Below are 24,925 nucleotides of genomic sequence, written 5' to 3' on the forward strand. Positions count from 1 at the left end.
GGAGGTGCCGGATAGAGAACCAGGACCTGAATGGGACCTTAGGGAAGATCACCAGATTATAACTTCTTGCAAGCCTTACTTCAGAGCCCCTTTGAATAAATTAAATGATTATCGGTGGTCAGATGGTGGAAAGGTGCCGATACAGTCACGTAGGCGCGTGGCGCCTAATTTAAAAGGCGCGCCATTTTTAAAAGGCCATGCGGCAGCTGACCCACCCGCAGCCAAGGCACAAAAAGACTGTGCGGCATGAAAAGACAAGCAGCCTGCAGAGTGACCGCACGGTGGCAAAATCAAATGTCCGCACGATGACACGTGGTGCGGCACCAGGCTATGATGCTGCGGCGTTAAGCCGACCGGTGGCGCTGGACAGGGTGCGTGGTTGCACAGAATGAAAGTAGCGTGGTGAGACATCGCCCCTGCCGCCCGCCACAACACCTGAGCCGTGTGGTGGCAAACATCAGCCAGGGGCGGCAACAACATAAGTCGTGGACGGCATACAAACTGCTGGCGGCACAACACAAAAAATGCTGGCGGCACAACACAAAAACCGCTGGAGGCACACTACCAGCCGAAGGTGACACAACACACACCCGCAGGTGGCACAACACAAACCCGCAGGCGGCACAACAGAAACCCGCAGGCGGCACACTACCAGCCGCAAGCGGCGCTGATACAAGCCACAAACGTACAAACACATGGGGACACCTCGTTACGGTCCGCACGGCGGCGGACTAACAAAATAAATCCACATACTTACCTCTTGGCTCCAGCAGAGCTTCTCCCCACCATCGCCTGCCTTTACGAAGGGAGGGGATGCCGGACAAGAAAGGGGAGCTCTATGGCTGGCAGTTCACATCCAGATTAAGGCCTGAATGTGCATCATTGTCTTCTGAGGGACCGGGCAGACAACAGAAGGTTAGCTCGATTTTGTTCTCCCTCCTCAGCGGGTTAACAGGGAGAGTCCTGCCTCCCTGTTATTCACTGGTCTTCCAGAGAAAAAGTTAAAGTAAAAAATAAAACATGAAAAAAAAATAGTCTCTGTAGGGGAGACACTCTGCCTCCTACGACACTAAGCTAAAAACTGAGCTAGCATGTTGCTTGCAGGAGGGGTATAGCTACTGGGAGGACTTAACACTTTTATGCTTAGTGTCGCCTCCTAGCTAATGTCAGCGCCATCTGCCAATCACAGCTGGCACTTGATGAGCCAATCAGAGCCATTCAGTGGATGACATCGAGCACCGGCTGTGATTGGCTGCTGGCGCTGTAATTAGCCAATCACAGCGCTTTGCTAGAGGCGGGGTATTCAAAGCCCCGTCGCCAGAAAGAAGCTGAGCAGGCAGATGGGGAGGACACTTGCCGCAGCGCCGGCGGAGACCATAGGGACGCCGTGGACCAGGCTAGTATAAGGTCCCCTCGTCCCGAAAATAAGACACTGTGCCCTTTTTGGGACAAAAAATAATATAAGACAGTGTCTTATTTTGGGGGAAACCCGGCAGTAGCATTTATAATCATGCATTTCATTTTACTATAGGAGACAGATGTGTCAATTAAGTAAAGATAAGGAAAAACATGTTGCAAAATTGGCACAAATAGAAAAAGCCTTAGGTGCTGTTTACAAAGGGTGGAATTGCTGCGGAATTTCAACGTGGACCCTTCGCATGGAAATTCTGCAGCATTTACAGTAGCAGCAAAGTGAACAAAATTTTAATAATCTCGTCCTCAAGCTGCGGAAATTGACCTGCAGTGCGGAATTCAATTCTGCAGCATGTCAATTTTATCATCATCTCTGCTGCGGAACTCACCTCTTCTCAATAAGGGGGTGAATTCCACACAGAAAAGCTAGATAAAACCAGATTCAAAACTCACACCAAATAGGGTAGATTTGGAGGCAGGCTTTCCCGCGGCTGATCTGCAGCAGAATGCCCGTTGCGGACACACTGCTGGAAATCAGCCCCGGGTGGACCCAGTCTTAGGTTTTAGTGTGCTCCTGAAAGCCTGACTTCATTTGCTAAAGACTGGTCACCAATCTTTGGCTTTACCTAAAAGGGTACATGAGGGTGTAGCTATGAAATAGAACTAAGTTTTACTTTTCTACCTGTGTTTTCATTTCACATTTTCTACCCTTCATAATGATCCAAGCATTGCCTCGACTTTTCTATGCAAAAACCCAAGAAACAGTCTCTAAAAGTTTCTTCAAGTCATTCTTCCACGTATTTCCTTGACATGTGTAATTTATCATATACCTTTCAGTTACTGTAATATTTGGGACTGCAGTATTTCGTATTTTAAACATTCGTTTAAAGTTAACGTAATTTTTCTTTATGCACATTTATCCAAGATGTGCGTAAATGAATGATCCAACTAGTGCGACTGCTAAATATTTCCAAAAAGATAATATATCTTCAACTTTAGACACACATGAAAAGGGACCTAAGAAGATTACCCCACTGTTGCATCTTCCTCCGCTGCTCAGATTTCTTTTTGTAGAGGATTGCTCTAAATTCTTCAAGTGACATCTCGGAGTCCCCACAGACAAGCTTGTCCTTACAATACATGGGCACTTGCTTCATTTCTGTATACGAAGATGCAGTAGGCTTAGGTATCACAGCTGATTTGGAAATGGTTACATATTTGTTCCTAGCAAAAAAATAAACCATCATAGTTATTCCTTTGAAGCGTTTGGCCTATAAATATATATTCACTCAGATCACACAAAATATACATTTAATCCTATGTCTATGTGTTAAGAAAATTGTAGATCAATGTATCAGTTAATTATTCTATATTACATTGTAGACTAGGTATATATATATATATATATTATAGCATGATACTGGTATGAGTAGTTAAGGAGTTAAACCAAACCCTTCTATAGGCCTCTAATCTCTTCTGAGGTAGACAGATAAGACAGTCTGCTAGACCACCCATGTGTATAAGTTTATAGATGGTGTACACAGGAAACGGGACAGACTGCCTCCCTTGCATTCCTTTTCTCTGAATTCATAACGGTCTTATTGTATGTAATAGATACACTTAAGGAGGTGTAACTTATGTTAATCATTTTTTGTTTTAGCCTATCCTGTATTATTAATCTTGGAGGTGTATATACTTTTGCTGTGATGTCATTTGTAGTATAAGAATCAAATACGCCTTAGAATAAATTAGAAATCATCTGATATAGCTCAGGCTAGTGTGATGTGTTTCTCCTGGGCCCAGACTTCTGCACGGGATCTGGGACCGTCTTCTCTTTGATAAACACATAAATTCTCCTTACATTTTTGGTCCTTCGAGCCGGAATCACTCACTGCAGAGGGAGAGGAAAGCCTGGCTGTGAAAAGGTGAGTCTGAAGTACTCTCCGATCATTAAAAGACCTCCGTCTTGCTTAGACGTAATTAGAGGCCAGTCGGGCATCCTGTCTGAAACAGTGACGTTTTTCCGAACTAGCCGGAGAATTTGGAAGCCTCCCAGATAACGTGTAGTAAGTATAACAATGGTTAAACTTCTCTTCTCTCTTCTTCTTCTTCTGTATACTTTAGTGTTAGTAGAATTTACAATGTGTATTGTAAATGAGAGGCAAGTATAGACGAATAGGTTGTCAAGGGACAATAGCAGTAGTCTATGTGAAATGTGTAAGGTAAATGAGAAGTATAGACGAATGGGTTGCCAAAGGGGCAATAGCAGTAGTCTATGTGAGACCATAGCCATTGTGAGAAGGCTACAGGAAAGAATTAACTCCGTGCGACACGTAAAAAGTGGTTAGATGACGTCATGGGACACAGGGGTGTCCAGGAACTTTACTTCTTATCTTTCTATTACTTTCTCTTTGATATTGTGTTATAGAGTAACTAAGAATATGAAGAGGGCGGCCGCCTACTAATATAATGTACTATTTGTATTGCTGTCTTATATTGCATGAAGCGAATGTGTGAGTGATTGAGATGAGTGGAATAAATAAATAAATTAAAAGTCCTAGTTGTAAAGAATTATGTGATAAAATACGGACAAAATCAGCTAAAAGATCAGCAGAAATACGGATTATCCGCTGCTGAAGTCTGGTTAAAAGAAGCCCCAAACTGTCACGCCCATATAAAAAGAGACGCCCGACAGTTTGATGAACAATTCAAAGGGTTAATGGGGAGTTCCAATTGAATGAAAAATAGAGAGAGCAGATAGAATAATTCTATGGCCAGATTGGAGTTCTGTAGAAGGAAATTAGAATGGGAGGGGAGGAGATGGTAGACCCCTTCCATAGTATAATCAGGGGGCATGAGAGATGATCCTAATGCTGCATATAATCAGCCATTAAGGAACACGTTAGTAAGTGCAGTAAAGAAGGAAATAGGAGGTTATATAATGAGATACATAGTTACCCTGAGGATGGGATCGTTGCAGGATGTTTTGCAATATGCAAAACATGCAGAAAAGTGTTACAAGGAAAAGGGTGAGAAAGTGAGGTTTTTTATATGGGGAGAAGAATGTGATATGATGGTTCAAGTAAGTCAGAGAGGTCATTGGACAGCGAGAGGATGTGAAAGTAGAGACAGAGGAAGAAGCAGAGGAAGGATGCAGCTCGGGGATTTAAATGTGTGTTTGAATAATGGAAGTCTAGTGATTTTGCCCGAGAGTGCCCTGAGAAACAATGTTCTCAGCGACTTTGGGGAAAAATGACTAGGAGGGGTCGATGTACAACACTTGGAGGATCTCATGGCAATCTCCACTGCCTGAGATAGATCTCCAGGTGAATGGGCGGATGATTACTTTCCTGGTGGGCTCAGGAGCGACCAGGATATTAATACATCCCAATATGTAGCCAATGTTAAATGTAGTAATAGTCATATCCTGGTAAGAGGGGTTAATGGCCGGACCCACAGGGAATCCCTCTCTGAACCAGTTATAACAGACCTAGAGACAAATAAGCCTGTGAATGTCAGATTATGTAGTCTTGAATATGTCCAGTAAATGTGTTGTGATGAGATATTATGATAGAATTAGGTATACCTTCACCAGAGTACCTCAGGGCTGCTGTGAATCTCCAACAATTGTCTCCCAGGCTATGTCAGTACACTTAGCCCAGTTCCAGCCTCTTAGAGGTAGTCAGCGACTACTGCATGTTGGTAGTCAGCAGCAGACAGTGGAGAGAATTGTGGGGGGACACAGTCGTACTCTTGAGGTTTATTTATGAGCAAGGCCATAAAGTAAACATGTAGAAACTCCAATACGGTCAGCAAACGGTTAAATATTTGGGGTATAACCTGTCAGATGAAGGTAGGCAAGCAATTCTGGAGGTCCCAAAACTATGAGCAAATGATCTCCTTTTTGGGAATGAGAATGTTACGTGTGCTGCTGGGATTTGTTGTTCTATTGTGTTTCCAGCAGCACAGCACTCACAGGGTTAATGATTGAGCTGGCTGGGTGTGGTGCTGTCTGCTAGCCAATCCCCTGGTCAGTCTATATGGCCCCTCAGGTGGGCCGTCATGAATGCTTGTCTGGTGAGAGTTGCAGTGTGATCAGGTTCATGTCCGTTTGTACGTTTAAATTCTGTCAGTTTTGTGTTAGCTTGCTGTGTGTCCTGCTATCGGTGTCCTGTCCTGTTGCAGCGTGCGGTGTGAACGGTGTCCGGTTCTGCTGGACTCCTGGTTAGTGTAGGGACTAGCAGTATAACCAGGAGCCATGAAGTGGCCTGCTAGTTTCAACATATTGTACAACATGTCAACTAATACCTGGTATTTATATTCAGCTTCCAATCTGGTACTAGTGGTTGCATTTTGTGTGCAGTGTATTCTGGGTCTGTCATGTGGCATGTGAATGCATCCTGTTCTGGTGTGTGGCTCCTAGGATCAGCTAGGGCCCAGATCCGAAGACCGCTGGGCTGCCCTTATTAGGGCAATGTCCCCGCTTAGGTAGGGCCACTGTCATCCTCCCTTGTAGCATAGGGTCAGTTGCCTGAAACCGGTGTGAGTCCCGTGTGACCCTGGTAGTACCAGTATGTGTCCCCTTTGGTCATGATCATGTGGGTTCCGTGCTTTGCCTGCCCACACGATCGTAACAGACAAACTTCTGCAGCTCCTGGATCCCAAATTCTGCATCTCTGACAGCGCTTCTTACCAGACTCTGGTGGGCACATCAGTCTGGGGGGCTGCTGAACTATAGCAAGCCCTTTGTGCTAACTGCTGACTCAGGAGAAGGATAGATGACCCCTTTGTTAACTCAAGAACACGGTGGGAAACAGAGACCGCTGGCATACTACTCTGCAGACTAGATCCAGTGGCCCGTGCGCTCCCCCCCCCCCCTGTATACAAGCAGTAGTAGCAGCGGCTGAAGCAATCAAATCTTCTGCCACTATAGTGCTGTCCCCCCACACACTGAGTACCGCACGCAGTTAGTTATACTCATATCTTAGTCCTCCTAGACATCCCCCTGCAGGGCACTACTGCTCTCAGCCACACCTGACAACCTAGGGATGTACTACGCTCCATCCATCCACCTTACTGCCTATTTCTTCAGACGGTCCTCCATACAACTGTCTAGGAGAGATGGCACATAAGGTGTTACTCAGACCAGATCTGCAGGATGTATCTCTTGTAGATGCTGAATACACTCTTTGTAGATGGGCTGTACATCTCCGTTAAAAAAAAAAAAAAAAAAAAGCTATCTTACCTAAATTGTTCTTCAGAGGTGCAGCAGTTTTGAGCCATGGCCTGTGTCATGTCTCAACAGGGGGGATGGTAGCACTCATATGGACAGTGTTCACAGCCTAGGGGTTTACAAACTACTCTAAAAAAAAAATTTTTTGTATAAGACCAGGAGGGGGCGCCGTCCTACACATGGGGGATGCTGGGAGAGCTCTGAGTGTAACTTCTATAGAAGGAGTGACGAGCGCCATACTGGTAGATCTGCTCCCTGACCTACTGACTGCAATCCCTGCTAGCCATCATAAACCACTCCTGCAGTCATACTGATTCTGCCGTCACACGGCTAAATGTCTGACCATTGTCTATGTGTATAGCATCTCTCACTCTCTACTTCGCCATACTGTGCACATCTCCACCCCGCCATACCGTGCACATCTCCACCCCGCCATACTGTGCACATCTCCACCCCGCCATACAGTGCACATCTCCAGCCCCTTTACCTCCTGTACCCCCCATTACCTGTAGTATGTAAGCTGGTTGGAGCAGGACCCGCACCCCTATTGTTCGCATCGCCTGATTACTATGTAACCGCGGTTCTGTAATGTTTGTACTTTTGTCTTTCTGTATCCCCCTGTCTATGTAAGCGCTGCGGGATATGTTGGTGCTATACACAAAGATTATTATAGATGTGTGTCAGATGAGGGACTTGTTGGCATTGCACACAAAGGGGTAAGGCGTGGCTAGATGCTTGCCTGGCTTGATCGTACTCCTAGTCAGGCCACGTCCCTGGTGGCCATCTTAGTGCTAGTCATGGCCTGCGGCCATTTTAGTACCTGCTGTAAGACCTTCAGCCGCCGCCCAGGCGCCATCTTGGCTCCTTACATCCCATAGCTGTACCTTCTACCTGGCATCCCAATGCTTGCACTTGTAGTACACAACACCAGTGATTAGTGCCTTCTTTGAACTGCATAGAAAAAGTCAGCAGCCTCCATCACTGTCCTCTGGGTGCTGATGATATGTTGTCTATCTTATTAAGCGTATGCTATAAGATAGGGTCAGTATGATACTGCGGGATATTTAGTCGTAGCAGAGGAATATGTAAGGTCTCCTTCAGATAAGTGACAGGTAGTGAGGGGACAGGTTGCTATGGGTGATGGTAGTGAGGTGACAGGTTGCTATGGGTGACGGTGTTGCTGACAAGGATCAGGGATAGTAGGCAGCAGGACAGAAGGGATGATTACATGATGCAGACAGTCCTGGGATCACACAGTGAGGGAATGAAGGTTTACAGTAGTATTAGATGAAGATGACAATGGCCTGAGTGCTGCTCTGTGTGGTGGGGTCAGCTCACAAATGGTTACATCCTCTGTTACATGGGAATGCTTCTTTCACCCTCGCCCCCACCTTTCAGCTTTAGAGTTCAGTGAGGGAGGGAGGGGGTATGTGACTGACTCTAGCCATGCTCTGCTTGCTTGATATGAATAGACCTGTAATGAAGATGATCAGGAATGAAGTTTAGTATAAACCTGTGTGAACAGGGAACGTCCATTCTTGCTGTTATTTGTGTACATGTCAGTTCTGTGATTGGTTTGCAGTGATTTTGATTGTTAAATGGTGTTTTCAATGTGATAATGTCATGTAAGATATAATAATAATGAAGTTGTTGATAATGTGAGAGCGGAGTGTCCCTATTACGGGAAGGATAGCACAAGGATGCTGCAGTTAGCTGAAGGAGTCCAGCCACAGCTAAAGCTCTGTTTATCTTACTCCATCACCTCTCCCTGATAAGAGAAATTCCTGAGGGGGGGTTGTTAACGTTGGAGGATCAAGCGACTGCAGATGATTGGAGTAGTAGTTGTGTGAATCTTAATGTTATGCAGTAAATATTGTGTATAGAGAATGTTAATAATAATTATATGAGATAGAAAGACTTGACCCCACGATAGATAACAGTTAATGACAAGTCTTCAAGCTGTGATGAACCTAAAATGTGTGATTAAGCTTCTTAACTGTACCTACCCCCCACAGATAAGTGATCCATGTTATACATTGAGTTTGCTGTTTCCACCTGTGAGCGGGGACCAAATACCTGCTGTTGCCTCTGATCCTGGGGTTATACTTGCTTCGCGCTACCTGGTAATGGGACCAAGGCAGACTACAGGAGACTGTCTGAGGGATGCTGTGCGGAGAGGAGAATCGTAAAGGGCACGCTGTCTCTGGGATATGGCCTGAGCTACAGAGAGCACGCGCAGACGTGTGATGGTTGTGTGGTGACCGGGCCTAGAACAGGTGCCAGGTACAGGCCCTAACGGGATTGTGCTTGGTACAACTGATAATGCCTATATACCTCATGACCTCCGAGGGTAACAGCAAGAGCCGTGTCCGGAGAACTAGGGACACCTCTCCCAAAGGTTCCTCTGACCCATCGGGGTCCCAAGGGGGGTACCGGACGAGTATGGGACGAGAAATCGGATGGCTGCAGGGGGGTTTGAGTCTCTTCTTGCATGGTGGGTAACAGTGAATAAAAATGTAGACTGGATTATATATATATTATAACCAACAGAGATTTGTTAATTATACAAGAGATGCAATCAAGGGCCTAGCGGAACAACTAGGACATACCTTACACTCATTGTATGGTAACATAGAATGGCTCTTGATATGTTACTAGCAGAAAAAGGAGGAGTTTGTAAAATGATTGGAGGATATTGTTGTACTTTCATTCCTAATAACACAGCACCTGATGGTAGTGTTACTCGAGCACTGGAAGGGTTAAATGCATAATAAAATGAACTAGCTGATAACTCTGGCATAGACGATCCATTCACAGACTGGTTGGAAAACTTGTTCGGACACTGGTCACAAGTCATATACTCCACATTAGTCTCTATGTCAGTATTTGCCTCCATTCTAGTACTTTGCGGTTGCTGCTGTATTCCATGTATCCGAGGACTGTTACAAAACCTTATTATTATACTTCCATCACCAAAACTATGTTCCAAAATATACAAGATGACGAAGAACAAGATGCCTTACTGGGTCAGGTGACCACCTCTGTATGACAAGTGATGATTAAAAGTTCTACGAAGAAAGCGCCATTTTACTTTGATGATTCTGAAGTGTGACATTTTGATTCCAGTGTGTCCTGATTGTACCGGAGGATCGCTCTAAATAACTGATGGACACTTCGATAAGTAAGATTTTATATCATGATGGACAATCATTTATATATGAAGAAAGGAGCATCAATCTCATAATAAATAAAGGCCAAGCTTCTCTTGGGGGGCGGGCCTAATTTTGGGTACAATTGGTGGAATGACTTCATGTGTGTATGTATACATATATTTATATATACACATCAATGTAATACTTTTATATGAAATAATTACATACTTAGTATTGAAGTGTGAACCCAGGCCTCCTGGTAATAAAGCTTCGGGCCGTAGCCAGGGGGTCTGTGGTAGAGTCATTATATATGTGTATTTACTATTATACTGTGTTGATGTATTGATCTAAAGTGGGGAATGTTAAGAAAATTGTAGATCAATGTATCAGTTAATTATTCTATATTACATTGTAGACTAGGTGTATATATATATATATATATATATATATATAGCATGATACTGGTATGAGTAGTTAAGGCGTTAAACCAAACCCTTCTATAGGCCTCTAATCTCTTCTGAGGTAGACAGATAAGACAGTCTGCTAGACCACCCATGTGTATAAGTTTATAGATGGTGTACACAGGAAACGGGACAGACTGCCTCCCTTGCATTCCTTTTCTCTGAATTCATAACGGTCTTATTGTATGTAATAGATACACTTAAGGAGGTGTAACTTATGTTAATCATTTTTTGTTTTAGCCTATCCTGTATTATTAATCTTGGAGGTGTATATACTTTTGCTGTGATGTCATTTGTAGTATAAGAATCAAATACGCCTTAGAATAAATTAGAAATCATCTGATATAGCTCAGGCTAGTGTGATGTGTTTCTCCTGGGCCCAGACTTCTGCACGGGATCTGGGACCGTCTTCTCTTTGATAAACACATAAATTCTCCTTACACTATGTACCGCTGTTACTTTGTTATGGCGCCCTCTAGTGTTCTCCCGATTCCCTTTCGGAACATATACTAGGTGTGTTCATTGGCGAGAAGCCTCTTTTAAGGACGTTGACTTTAAATTGTCTGACCTTCACCAGCGCAAGAATCACTCTGCTGCCCATATGCATAAGGATCTAGAGGGCGATACTGCACTATTGAGCATGTGTGCCCTTGGACTGGACCCATTAGTTGGACAGTCTAAGCAGGAAACAAAAGAACAGCTGGAGGAGCCTTAAAAAGTATCCAAGGACAATATCTATACTACCAGGAAAAAGTTTCAGAACACCTCAATTTTTGCAGTTATTTTTGACATACTTCAAGTCCAGCAAACAACGTCAAATTGTTCAAAAGGTGCACAATTAAAGGGGTTGTCCCACGCCGAAACTGTTTTTTTTTTTTTTCTTCAATAGGCCCCCCCGTTCGGCGCGAGACAAACCCGATGCATGTGTTAAAAAAAAACAAAAAACGGATAGTACTTACCCGAATCCCCGCGCTGTGGCGACTTCTTCCTTACCATGCTAAGATGGCCGCCGGGATCTTCACCCACGGTGGACCGCAGGTCTTCTCCCATGGTGCACCGTGGGCTCTGTGCGTTCCATTGCCGATTCCAGCCTCCTGATTGGCTGGAATCGGCACACGTGACGGGGTGGAGCTACGAGGACCAACTCTCCGGCACGAGCGGCCCCATTCAGCAGGGAGAAGATCGGACTGCGCAAGCGCGTCTAATCGGGCGATTAGACGCTGAAATTAGACGGCACCATGGAGACGGGGACGCTAGCAACGGAACAGGTAAGTGAATAACTTCTGTATGGCTCATAATTAATGCACGATGTACATTACAAAGTGCATTAATATGGCCATACAGAAGTGTATAACCCCACTTGCTTTCGCGGGACAACCCCTTTAAGTTACAAACCATAAAATTATGACATTTTAACCTGAAATGCAACAACAGAATTTTTGGACTTACAAAAAATAAATAAATGAATAAAAATCACTTTCTCGTCCTGTTCATTGGGGGACACAGCAAGACCTTGGGTATAACTTCTGCCACTAGGTGGCGACACTAAGCAGAAAAGGATTAACTCCTCCTCCTAGCTATACCCCTCCTGCAGGCACCAGGCCACTCCGTTTGTATTCAAGCAGTCGGAACAGCCAAGTAGCATACTATAATAGTTAATAAATAACAATGCTCAAGAACTGTAACTCATGCCACAACCATGTGTGACTGGACCAAGGACACTAACCAAGAGGAGTATAGGTTATAGTCCTAACAACAGAATGGGAGAATGCCGTTTCTCCCCCCCTCCCCAATAAACAGGATGAGAAAGAGATTTTGCGGTAAGTACAAAAATCTTGTTTTCTCGTCAGTATCATTGGGGAACACAGCAAGACCTTGGGAATTTCCAGAACAGTCCCTCGGGGGTGGGAAAATATAAGACGATGCATGTGGTAAAGAAAAGTTATCATCTCGTTAACTGCGACTAGCGCTAATGGATGCCTATACATCCAGTATATTTAGAGGAGGAGGATAAAAAGGAGTCCATGTAACAGTCCCATCCAACACAGCTCCCGATGAGGCACCCACTACCCAATTAACGTGCAGTAACACGGCCTGAAGATATGATGTTCTTGGCACGGGAAGCCTGTACTACCGTGGATCGGAGTCAGCCCCGGAAAACCAAGGACCCTGCTTGGGTTATCAGGATTACAAGCAGAGAGCTAGGGCGGCTGAATAATGCCATTTGAGAGAGGCAAGTCTGCAAGTTCATACAAAGCCCGCTTGTGACAGATGCATTCCTTGGGATGAGTGGCTATGGATAGAAGGGTAAACTGAGGTATTTATTGATGTAGATCCTGATACCACGTGTAATTAAGTCAAGCCACTTATCCTAATGAAAAACTGGCCAAAGATAGGTTCGTCCGATAGAGCTGCTAGCTCTGAAGGGAGGTGGAAATAGAAACTCAGAAAAATGCCATGCTCCCCGTGAGCTGGGACATCACTTTAGGGCTCAAGAAAAATTTATCTGCAATACGTTCAGTATGAATAAGTTTCCAGAAAGGACAGAACAGTGATGTGGTGGCATAGCATGAGCGATTCACTAGACAAGAGGACCAGCTGGTCCTGAGGCCAGCCGGCAATTGAGTTGATCCTTCAGAGAGCTGAAGGCTTGCTCCATAACCGGTCTGTAAGAAGGATCCGTTGCGTTCCACAAACACAAGGCTTTTTTTTTCTTTTTTAAAAGACAAGGGCTTTTTAATCTTTCGACCTGCTTGAACAGGTTCCATAGATTCCCAGGCTTTAACATAGTTTTCACAGTCCCGCCTTGAAGATGGGTGGTAATTGATTCCAGACGCCAAGAAGGACCCGTTGCATTCCACAAGCATGTTTGGTTGGTGTCCCATGTTGACCATTTCTTAAAGGATTGCGGGGAGAGGTTCTTATTTCCCCGGGTCGACTGTCTTTGAAGAAGTCGTATATCCAGCTGTCTACCCCTAGTATGTGAGGTACTTCAAAACACTGGAACGGATCTTCAGCCCAAGTCAAGATCGTTGAAGCATGCTTCAGGACCTTGATGCTGCGCGTCCCTGTACACTACGTCAGTTGTAATGTTAGTTTTAAATCGAAAAGATAACCCTGTCCGCTGGTGCTAAAAGATACAGGGACAGGAGGATGGATTGAAAAGCCAAACTGATTGACAGTCCCCTTTTCGGATCTAATGGACTTGTGCTGAGAGATTCTTCAGCCCGTCCCAGACGGATTGTTGTAATTGACAGTACTGCTGTTGAAGGGTTAGGAGGAATCATCCCAGATGAATGCATGAGGGCTACAGCCACTAATTTATTTGAGTCTATGAACATATATAGTTCACAGACTTGTGCGAGAGAATGTACACCAATAGTGAGAATGGGCGAGGGAGAAACATCAGGAGTAGGGAGGGACAACGCTAAGAATTGAGAGCAATACAAGTGTATAATGTTCCACAGTCCCCTGCAAGCAATATTGCAGGAGGATCATAGCTTGCTTCTCGATTAGTCTGATTTAAGCGATTTGTATCCAGGACAGAGCTATCTGAGGTGTAGTCCGAAGACTGGATCAGATATGTGGTAAAGGAAAAACTCTTAACACCAGTGGCTCTCATCCATACTAGTTATAGAGGACCTGAACCAAAATCAAGAGGAAGCCCCATTAAGGATTCCTTGAAAACAGCATTTGCATCCTGGGATTTTAACCCCAGGGACTGCCTATGGATGCCTCTGATGTCCAAGTTAAGAGTCTGCCATATCTGGGAAGCTTAGTTTCTAAATGCCCCTATTCGATTCTTCCCGAGAAGGAATGGAAAAGAACTTTTTTTCTGCGCAATTGCTTAGTTAATCCAACAAATGCTCTGCTGACGCCATTGGCCTGTCACACCTTTCTGAAGGAAGGAGTGTCAGCCATAGAGAGTATTATGATTCGCCAAACGTGATACTAGAGGATGGCCCTGCTGGCGGGGACGACCACTGGTTTTTAATGTGCTGACTGAAAAAAAGGATGCATGACATCTCAACACTTTGGTTTTTAGCAAAGCATTTGTCGTACAGGCTCCACTGTTGGACCAGAGCTCAACGCATTGTACCTGCGGAGGAAGGATCCTCGGAGAACGCTCTAGGAGTGTATTAGCAGGCTGTTAAGAATTTACAGAGTATGCCTTATGGCAACAATCTGTCTATCAGCAATACTTGAAGTTTTATGGCCTGCTGTCTAGGCAAATCAGGTTCACCAGGGGATTCTGATAATTCCCGTCTGAACAGTTATTATCCATTCAGAAAGTTTCTGAAAAGTCAGTGGCCCCTGGGATTCCCAGCCAGTCACCCGTACTGAATCCCGCCAGGCCTCCAAATGGCTGGCGGCTGCCATCTGATGAGAGACAGCATGTTTAGCTTAGGATGGCTGTTGACGTGGTGCTCAATAAGTCATGAGTGAACCACATCAGCTTAAACACGACTTGAAACGTCAAGACTGCACTATATGCGATTTTGGTTCCGGGACCACCTGCAAGAGAGATCGCGCCCATACTGAGCGGTGGAGGAGAGCCAGTAGACATATCTACGGCCACCTGGCTCCCTGTTGGAGAACTGAACCCCAGTCTCCTACGTGACAGGCGGGTATACTTACCACTATACTCACCAATAGTTGGAACAAGACTGTTCATAAGACTATATATTCTCCGACTGGATGCAAATCTCATATTGTGGCGAGAGCGCACATAGTATACGGCTCTGGATGGCCCCAGCCTGCGTCTCATCATGTAATAGGGGATGGCGCCAAGGCTGCCTGCAAGGAAACTGCAGGTGTGCAATCATAGGCAGTTAGGCAAGGCTCACCCATCCCGGAGCGCATATGAGGAGTGATGTGTCCGCAGAATTCCTGTGCATAGTACTCTTTCTAATATGGAAGGTACTACAGGTCTCAGCAAGCCCAGATTATTGTTGTTAACAAATAGTTTGCATAAGATTGTTCATAAGACAAAATATTCTCAGCTTTATTTCTGGATGTAAATCTCATATTGCAGCGAGAACGCACATAGTATGTGGCTCTGGTCGGCCCCTGCCATGTGTCATCCTGGACTTGGACACTGCACTAAGGCTGCCTGCAGGGAACTGCAGGAGGGGCAACAACAGAGGGGCTAGCCGTTAGGCAAGGCTCACCTTGTCCAAATCGGATATGAGGAGTGATGTGTCCAGAGAATTCCTGTGCACAGTACTCTTTTCAATATAGGAGGTACCACAGGTCTCAGCAATCCCAGATTCATGCTGAAGTTGATAGGGCAAGGTGGAGCAGGCCTATGTTGGCTAGGAATTAGGGGCCAATAGTATTTAGGGGTGAGGGGGAGAGACTGGCTGTGCAGGGAATGGACAGTAGTCCTCCATAGTCTAGGCCTCAATTAAGAGTTACCTCCTATAGATCAGTGCCTGGCATTGGCTGCCTCGTAGCCACAGCACTAGCCACATAGTACCCTACACGCGGGAAGTAACAGCCTCACGGGCCACATCGGGGTCTACTTGTGCAGCGGCACGATAACATAGTCCGTGCAGCAGCTGACACAAAAGCAGGACGGCTGGAGCAAGCAAGTGGTCCGCCTGTCGTTTTGGCAAGCGACAAACAAAAGTCTTGTGGCGGCCATCGACAGCGAAAAATGCAGCGTGGTGGCAATATACACACACTGGCACCATACCGCATGGCGGCAAAATACACAAGCCACGTGGCGGCAAACACCAATCACTGCAGTGTGGCCGGCAAACGCAAAGCCGCATAAACAAAAAAAAAAAATGCATTGTGAGTGCTGGGGCAAAGGAGGGGGCTCCTGTTACAGGGGCAGGGCAGAAAGAGGAGAGATACTCACCTATTTACTTACCTACTCTAAGGGTTAGTAAATAGGTGTAAGGATGCTGCGGAATGCTTCCTCATATCCAGCAGTGAATCCCCATCTACTTGCCGTCCATGGAGAGGATGGGAGTGCTCCAGGATGGGGAACCCTATGGCTGGCGGGTCACCATCAAGCAGAGTGGATGTGTCTCCTTTACTTCTTGAAGGAGCACAGACAACGTGCCATCTGCCCTCCTTGTGGGGAACAGGGAGAGTCCTGCCTGCCCCATGTTGCCCCCATTCATGTGGTCCTGAAGACCGCTGATTGAAGATGTCTGCCTCCTACAGACACTAAGCTAAAACTGAGTGGCTTGATGTCTGCAGGAGAGGTATAGCTAGTAGGAGGAGTTAAGATCTTTTTGCTTAGTGTTGCATTCTAGTGGCATAAGCTATACCCACGGTCTTAAAGGAGATGTCCCGAGGCAGCAAGTGGGTCTATACACTTCTGTATGGCCATAATAATGCACTTTGTAATGTACATTGTGCATTAATTATGAGCCATACAGAAGTTATAAAAAGTTTTATACTTACCTGCTCCGTTGCTAGCGTCCTCGTCTCCATGGAGCCGACTAATTTTTGGCCTCCGATGGCCAAATTAGCCGCGCTTGCGCAGTCCGGGTCTTCAGCTTTCTTCTATGGAGCCGCTCGTGCCAGAGAGGGGCTCCGTGTAGCTCCGCCCCGTCACGTGCCGATTCCAGCCAATCAGGAGGCTGGAATCGGCAGTGGACCGCACAGAAGAGCTGCGGTCCACGAAGGTAGAAGATCCCGGCGGCCATCTTCAGCGGTAAGTATTGAAGTCACCGGACCGCCGGGATTCAGGTAAGCGCTGTGCGGGTGGTTTTTTTAACCCCTGCATCGGGGTTGTCTCGCGCCGAACGGGGGGGGGGGGTTAAAAAAAAAAAAACCCGTTTCGGCGCGGGACATCTCCTTTAACTCTATTCAGAGAAAGTCTGAATAATTGATTTTAACAAAAGGACTTTTTTTTCCAGGGAACATATCAAGGATAGCTGCTCTGCAGCACAGAAAGTATGTTATGGTTTGACATGGGATGCAAACTATTCCTACAGGTGTCTCAACTTTTGTGGATTACTTTCAAACCCTTCAATTCTACATAACCAATGTCGCAGCAGACTGCATTACAACACCCTCTAGGGCAGGATTTGGACAATTAACTGTTCAGAACAGAGCACATTGCCATCATAATGGCAAGAAAAAGGCAATTAACCAAAGATGACAGACTGACAATTATAACCCTTAGGCCTCATGTCCACGGGCTTTAAATCCGCAGTTCTTTCTTCGGACCAGCGGATGTGCCCGGCGCATGCGTGCGGCACGCTGCCGGCGTGTCGAGCACATCCTCCGGGCCAAAGAAAGAAGATCCGGCCGCGAAGCAGGGAGACACGCATCGTCCGGAGCAGGAGAGTTTATTCTTATTTTTAGGCATCATGTCCGCGGGGCAGGAGGGAGCCGCTCCGGATTCTACATATAAAATCCGCGGCGGGCCCGATTTTCCCTGTGGACATGAGGCCTTAGAAGTGTAGGTCTGTGCTACATAGAAATTGCCAAGAAAGCGAAGGTGGCAGTCTGTACAGTTCCCTATACTATCGAAAGGCACTTGGAGACTGGAAAAAAAAAAAAAAACAGACAAGAAGTTTGACAGACCAAATGCCACTACAAAATCAGATGATAAGTTTTTAAGAGTCAACAGTTTGCTTGATCAGCGCTTCACAAGACAAAATGGTAAAGCACAGCTTAATGCAACAAAAGAAATAAACACGTTTCCTTTCCAGCTGTGAAGAGAAGATTTTTATCTGCAGGTCTGACAGATCCATAGGAAAGCCCCTGCTGAAACTGCAAAACAAAGCGACGTATCTGGGCCAAGCAGCACCTCCAGTGGACTTTTGAAGAGTGGAAGAATGTCTTATGGTCTGATGAATCAAAATTTGATACATCATGCAGGGTTTTGTACGTTGTCAAATAAGTCAAAGGATGGTTACTGAGTGTGTGACACGAATTGTCAACCATGGAGGAGGAAACGTGTTGGTCTGGGGCTCTTCTGCTGGATCCAGAGTTGGCAACTTGCACAGGGTGACTGACACAATAGATAAAAAGGCTACCACAGCATTGCAATATGCCATGCAAAACCCTTTAGTGTACGCCTAGTTGGTCAGGGGTTCATATTACAGCAAGACAGTGATCCAAAACATACTTCTAGATTATGTCAGAACTACTTAAGATGACAAGAATAGAATAGTCTACACATTCTCCAGACTTCATGCCAAATGAGCTTAATGGAGTTAAGTGGACAGAAGTATGAAAACAAAGTAACCTACAAGTGCAGCATATTTGTGGGAACTTCTGCAACAATGTTTGGAAGAAATTTCTGTATATCTGAATGCAACTGTAGAAAGAATGCTTCGATTGTATAAAGCGGTTATATCAGCTAGAGGGGGCTACCTTGAAGAGTCAAAAATCATCTAGATTTAATTTGGCATAACAAAGTTTATCCATTATTTGTATTCATCCTATCTTTTAGTGTACATAGAGGTCCCCCACACCCCCCACACCCCTCCTCGATTTTTCCTGATCTATCACAGAAATCTAAAATGTGTGCAAAATAGGCCCATTAATAATATAAGAATACATTACTATCTTCAGTGACCAGACAGCCACTATTTAGAAAACGGTTCATACCAGCATGTCACTGAAGCATCCTATGAAACAAGCATCTTTCCTTGACTCTCGTGCACAAAGTGTTAAGGCTAATCGAGAAAGGGTCAAGGAATGTTCTTCTAGACAATAATTTACACATATTTTAACCCCTATTATAAATCAATTTCTTCTACATGTACCACTTAAAAAAATACTGTACTACCAGCAATACATTAGTTCACTCATTGACGAGATAATGCCTGAAAAGCCAAAACTTCCTGAGTCATGCTCCATTTCCCACTGCCAAGTGCAAACTGGGTTTAAGATATGCAGAGCAAGAATACACATAGCACATACAGGTTCCCTTTAACAATGGCATCAAATAATTTACAGCTGGAACTAGGGTAAATCTTGCTTTTCACTCAACTGTATATGAGCTTCTGTACAAGAAGTGGCATTTCTGGAAAGTAGGTCACAGTATTTCTAAGGATTTATCTTCTGAATATTATTGAACTCTTAAGAGGCTTGTGTTGAGAAATGTCAACGTTGAATAAAGCACTTACACACTAGACTCGTCTCTACGAATGACCACTTCGGACTCCTTCACAACTGGATTCTGAATTCCTGCAGAGTTCTAAATGGTGCAGAAAAATTCACATGTGATAAAAAGATTTAAAAAATTGGCAAATTATATTAGTGTACACAAGGTCAATGAGGGAGTCAAAAAAAAAAAAAAAAGTACAGCCTTCGAGTAAATGTCAATGTCGTCAACCATTTTTTTTTCAACACTGCAAATGGTCTTAAAGGGACAATACTTATCCCACCTATTCCCCTCTGATCTAGCACAGATCCACCAATGCCCCCACTACCCCCAGTCATTGGCTACAAGCAGACATGTGATTGCTGCAGCCAATCAGTGGCTTCAGCAAGCATGACGTATGTGACTGCTTGATAAATTATAAGTAGCCACTGCATTGTGTGATCCTGCAGTCCTTTTGCCATCTATCCACTTTCTTCTTACAATGGACATGCATTTGGTAAGTTAGCAAGAAGTTCGGGGCCTATGGATGGCAGTATGACTGCAGTAGGTTTGATCCTGCTAAGAATCCAGCACATCGAACCAGAGTGAATATTTACCCAGTTTTACAACGTCAATTAGAGTTAAAGCCATCTCCGTCTAAACAGCTTATTTGTTTCGAACCAGAGTTCTTAATCATAGCATGCCAAGACTACAACTGTAGATCTGGTTTAGAATGATTGATTGTTTGGAAGTCAATGTTCTTGTCCTGCCATAGACCTACTAACCTGATAAAGGGAGGAGAGCTACTGTGTTAACCACTTGCCGCTGCAGTACTGGCATGTCAAACTTTGAACTTTCCTCTTTTTAGTTATGTGTGGATTGTGTACCTGTCTTCTGTAGTTAGTTTGTACTGAAATCTCCAAATCTACTCTTTTTTTAAGAACTCTGTATAATAGGAATGGGCCTGAAATCGAAAATTAAGTTTGATAAGCTTCTGCAGGAAGGGATATTGTGCAAAAGGGCTTCAGTCTTGTCCATATTAACAACCAAACTTGAAATTGCAGCAAAAAAAAATCTAAAACCACGATAAGAAGAAAGGGGAGGGGTTTGGCGAGTGTAAGAAGAATGTCAACTAAATTATATAGTTCCTGCTACCAAGAGTAATTAGGCCAGAAATACCCAGATGAGACCTAATTAGATTGCAAGGTGTTTAATTGCCAGGGAGAGGGGGCAGCCCCGTCTAGTTCCTCGTGGAATATTCACTTGGTGGTTGAAACGGGATGGAAGTTTAAGCTCTGTTGGGGACAAGTGTAGGGTTTACAAGGCACTTCTAAAAGACCCATATATACCTGGCAGGACAGGCTACCGAATGCCTTTTCGATATCAAAGGCTACGACTGTAAGTGGAATCTTGTGGGAGTTGGAGTAATGGAGTATTTAGGTATTTTCCTAATATTTACAGAGTTTTTTTTTTTTTTAAATGTTGTATGATAGAAAGTACTTTTTTTTTCTATCATCATTTTTTTTGACTCCCATAACTTTTCAAATCAATCAGATTATGAGGGCTCATTTTTTGCATAGCGACCTGTAGTTTTGATGTACTTTTGATAGCTTTTTATTACATTTAGGCCTTGGTATAGCTTCTGCCATACATGATATCCCTGGCCTGGTAACCCTGTACTGCCACGGAGCAGAGGCACTGCGAGGAGTTCACCTTGGAAACAAGGACATGACTTGGGTTGTCAGGAGAACCAGCAGAAAGCCAGGCCGACCGAAGAATGCCACTTGAGTGGGGTAATCTTGTTAAGTCAGACAGAGCCCACTTGTGACCGAAGCGTTCCTTGGGACGAGCAGCCACCAAGAAAATTGCCAACCGAAATCCTCATAGAAGTGAGTTCCGACACCACCGGTAGCAAGGAATATGCAAGAGGTCGATAACGACCAGCTTCGGATGACAAAATGACCAACGAAACATCCACCTTATAGAGCCTCCTGCTCGGAAGGAGATGGTTAGCCAATGTGAGCTGTACGTGAAAACATTTTTTTGGCTGTAACACCTTCAATACAAACAAGTGCCCAAAAAAGAGCTGTGGCATCATCAGCGTTGAATAACTTCAGAGAACTGGCGGCCTTCTAGGTTTCGTCCTAGTGGGATGGCAGCCCCCCCAAAAATAGACTATTAACACCGCCTTCACCATTCCTCCATGAAGAAGGAATCGAATCAATTGCAGACGCCAAAGGAGAGACGACTCGTAGCATTCCACAACAGCGTCCGGTTAGAATCCTCCTGTTGACCATTGCTGGGAACTTTGCAGGGAGAGGTCCTCAGTTCCCCAGTTCAACTGCCTTGAAAAAGTCATATATCCAGCTGACTCCCCGTCAGCCCTGTGATGATGTTCACAACATCAATCTTGAAGGCTATGGGTTTCCTAAGTCGTCCAGCCTGGGAATGCCGACCTATAGAGTAGTCAACAAGGGTTTGCCCTATACCAAGATCTCATGCCATTACCGGAACTGGAGTCTTGCTGGTTCCTGGAGTAGGGAGAGATGAACGCTAAGAATTGAAGGCAGTACAAGTATATACTGCTTCATGGTCTCCTGCAAGCAATAATGCAGGAGGGCACAGCACAGGATGATCATAGCGTGCCACTAAATCCCTCTGATTTAAACGCTTTGTCTGCTTGAAAAATGGCATTTGCGGCCAGAGATGACAACCCCAGGGACAGAGCCCATGTATGTCTTGGCGTAGTTGCTGAGGCTCCCAGCAAACACTCTGCCGACGCACCGATCTGAAGAGGCGCGTCCACCCAAGACTCCGGACTCCAACTATACGTAAACAGAACCAGACTGTGCGTAAAACGAGATATCCTCTGACTGGACATCTCGTATTGTAGAGAAAGTGCACATATTATGCGGCTCTTCATGGCCCCAGCCTGCGGCTCTCCTGAAATTGGAGATCATGCTAAGGCTGCCTGCAAGAAAAACAGCAGGCGGGCCACCATAGGGGAGCTACCAATTAGGTAAGGTTTCCCCGCTCTAGAGTGGAGATGGGGAACAACGTGTCCGCAGGCTTCTTGTGTGCAGTACTCTTTCCACATGGAAAGTACCATAGGTCTCAGCAAGTACAGGGTGATGCTGACAACAGTTTGAACAATACTGTTCGTAAAACGAGATATTCTCTGCTGGATGTAATCTTGTACTGCAGCGGGAGCGCACATAGTATATGGCTCTGGCCAGCCCCTGTCCGTGTGTCAACCTGGACTCAGACACTGCAGTACAGCTGGCTGCGGGGAACTGCAGGAGGGGCAACAGGGGAGCTACCGACAGGCATGGCTCAACACGGTCCAGAGCAGACATGAGAAGCGATGAGTCCAGAGAATCACTGTGCGAGTAATCTTTCCGGTATGGAGGGTACCACAGGTATCAGCAAGCGCAGAATCATGCCGAGGTTGGATTGGGCAGGGAGGAGGCGAGACTATGGCACCTAGGAGTAGGGGCCATAGCATTTCGCAGTTGGAGGGGACAAGCTGCACAGATGTCCATAGCTTTGACCCAATACTGGGGCTTAATTAGCACCACCTCCCACGAAGCATTGTCCGTCACTGGTCCCTCTGCCACACAAAGGCCGCCTGCCAGTCACCGCCATTGACAGCACAAAACGCTACCCACAAAAGGCACGTGGCTGCGGCAATACAACCATGCCAGCACATAAGCGTGCCGGCCTACGGCCCACATAAACACAGGCTACGCCGGAACCACACTGCGGCAGCATTATGAAAAAACGGCGTCCGGTGGTAAAACAGGTTGTGCATCAGCAGGTTCAAAGTGACGGTCTTTGTAACACAAGGCAGCCGCATAGGGGCGGCAAAGCCAGGAAGCGGCCATACGGTAATGCATAGTGCTCATGGAGAGTGGCAATTTCAAAGTGCCGCTGGAGGCAGCACTGGCCGGAAAACCATTTAAGTACCGGACATGCGGTGACAACCTGGCAGCCACGCGGTGGCGACACATGGGCATTCAAAGTGACGGTTGGTGTCAGGACCAGCTGCGCGGCGGACCACACATGGTGGCCACAGTATCAGGCACCTGCACATTCAAGCTACGTCGATTGATAAATAAAGGAGTTACGATTTATTTATTTTTTTAAAGAGGGAAAGAGAAACGAAGATGGAAAAAAGCAAAAAAAAAAAAGCAAAAAAGCTCGGTCACTAAGGGGTTAATAGGAATTGTGCCTGCAGTACCAAACCAGGCCACTGTAATACAGATAGCGCCATCTCTTTCTAGAGTTGTCTGTACTCACTGCTGTGCTGGAAAACAGCTAATCAGTGAGAATCCCCAGCGGCATACCCTCACAGATCTATAGATGACGAACTCTTTCAAAGGATAGCTCATCAACAGACAAAAGTTCAAGACAATCCCCTTAAAAGGGGTTATCTGGACAGTTGAAAGTGGTGGCAAAAAAAAAAGAAAAAGAGAAACCGAAATGCACGTATAACTTTACTTCATTACCCACTGCTCCTGTTCCCACTTCTAGCTGCAGCAAGGACATCCCGACAAAAAGACACGTGACTACTCCAGCTAATCACCAGCTGAAGTGAGCCAATGACTGGCTGCAGCAGTCACATGTCTCTGGTGCTGGTGATGTGATCACTACAATAGTAAGGGTGCCCATAGAGATTAAACTAAGGCTTCATTCACATGAGCATACATCGGCTACGCTTTCACGGACGGACGATATACACTGCCCATATGAAGCATTGCTTTACAATTCATCAATTTAGATGGGTGTATTATCGCGGCGTAAAAGCGCCCGGCCAAGATAGCGCATACGGTGTGCATTTCGGCCAGACGCTGCCCAGGAACGATAGTTCAGAACTATCTTCCCGGCCAGAATATGGCGACGGCTCCCATAGACTCCTATGGGAGCTGCCCGAGATTGGAGTTTAGCAGAGTGTCTATTTGCAATGCGAGAGGGCGGGAGCTAGTTGCCAAGCCAACAAGTGGCAGAGAGGGGGCCCAGGAGCTTAGCACACTAGCTCCCGCCCCCTCCCCTTTTCGAGAGTCGGCGATGAGGTGGAAAGGGGGAGGCAATTTAGCAGAACTAAACCGTCTCCCCCTGCCTGGCAGCATTCCGGGCTTGGCATATATGCATCAGACCTGGGTCGTCTGAACAGGCGCACAAACAGCAGATTTGTGCGCCTGTTCACCCACTTTTTGGCCGCGATGTGGCCGTGACACGGCCGACCGAAAATCACTACGCTTGTTTGAAAAGCCCTAAGGCCGCCTGCAGACGGGCGGGTCGGATCCGTCTGCAAGGATTCTCGCAGCGGGACCCGACCCGAGTGCCTGCAAAGAACGGCGCGTACTCACCCGCACCCGTGGCTCCGGCTGTTTGATGTGCCGGCTTGCCGGGCAGCCGGCGCATGTGCAGCCCCGCACAGAGATAGAGCATGCCGCGGTTTGTTTGCCGCGCGAGATTTCGCGTGGACAAACTGCGGCCGTCTGCCTAGGATTGTGTTTGCTAACACAATCCTATGGCAGCTTCCAAGGGCGGAAATTCCGCGGGAAATCCCGCCGCGGAATTTCCGCCCGTCTGCAGGCGGCCT

General features: G+C 45.8%; 1 protein-coding gene across 1 annotated transcript in view; it reads right to left on the minus strand.

Annotated features, from left to right (window-relative positions):
* Positions 1–24,925, minus strand: part of BUB1 (BUB1 mitotic checkpoint serine/threonine kinase) — an 85,627-nt gene that overhangs the window by 42,449 nt on the left and 18,253 nt on the right. The window contains exons 7-8 of the mRNA XM_066595985.1: positions 19,364–19,434; positions 2,444–2,637 (exon numbers count right to left, since the gene is read on the minus strand). Coding sequence (XP_066452082.1) covers positions 2,444–2,637; positions 19,364–19,434 — 265 coding nt within the window. The remainder of the gene's footprint in view (positions 1–2,443; positions 2,638–19,363; positions 19,435–24,925) is intronic.

Source organism: Eleutherodactylus coqui, chromosome 3, assembly GCF_035609145.1.
Source record: "Eleutherodactylus coqui strain aEleCoq1 chromosome 3, aEleCoq1.hap1, whole genome shotgun sequence".
Lineage (NCBI taxonomy): Eukaryota > Metazoa > Chordata > Amphibia > Anura > Eleutherodactylidae > Eleutherodactylus > Eleutherodactylus coqui.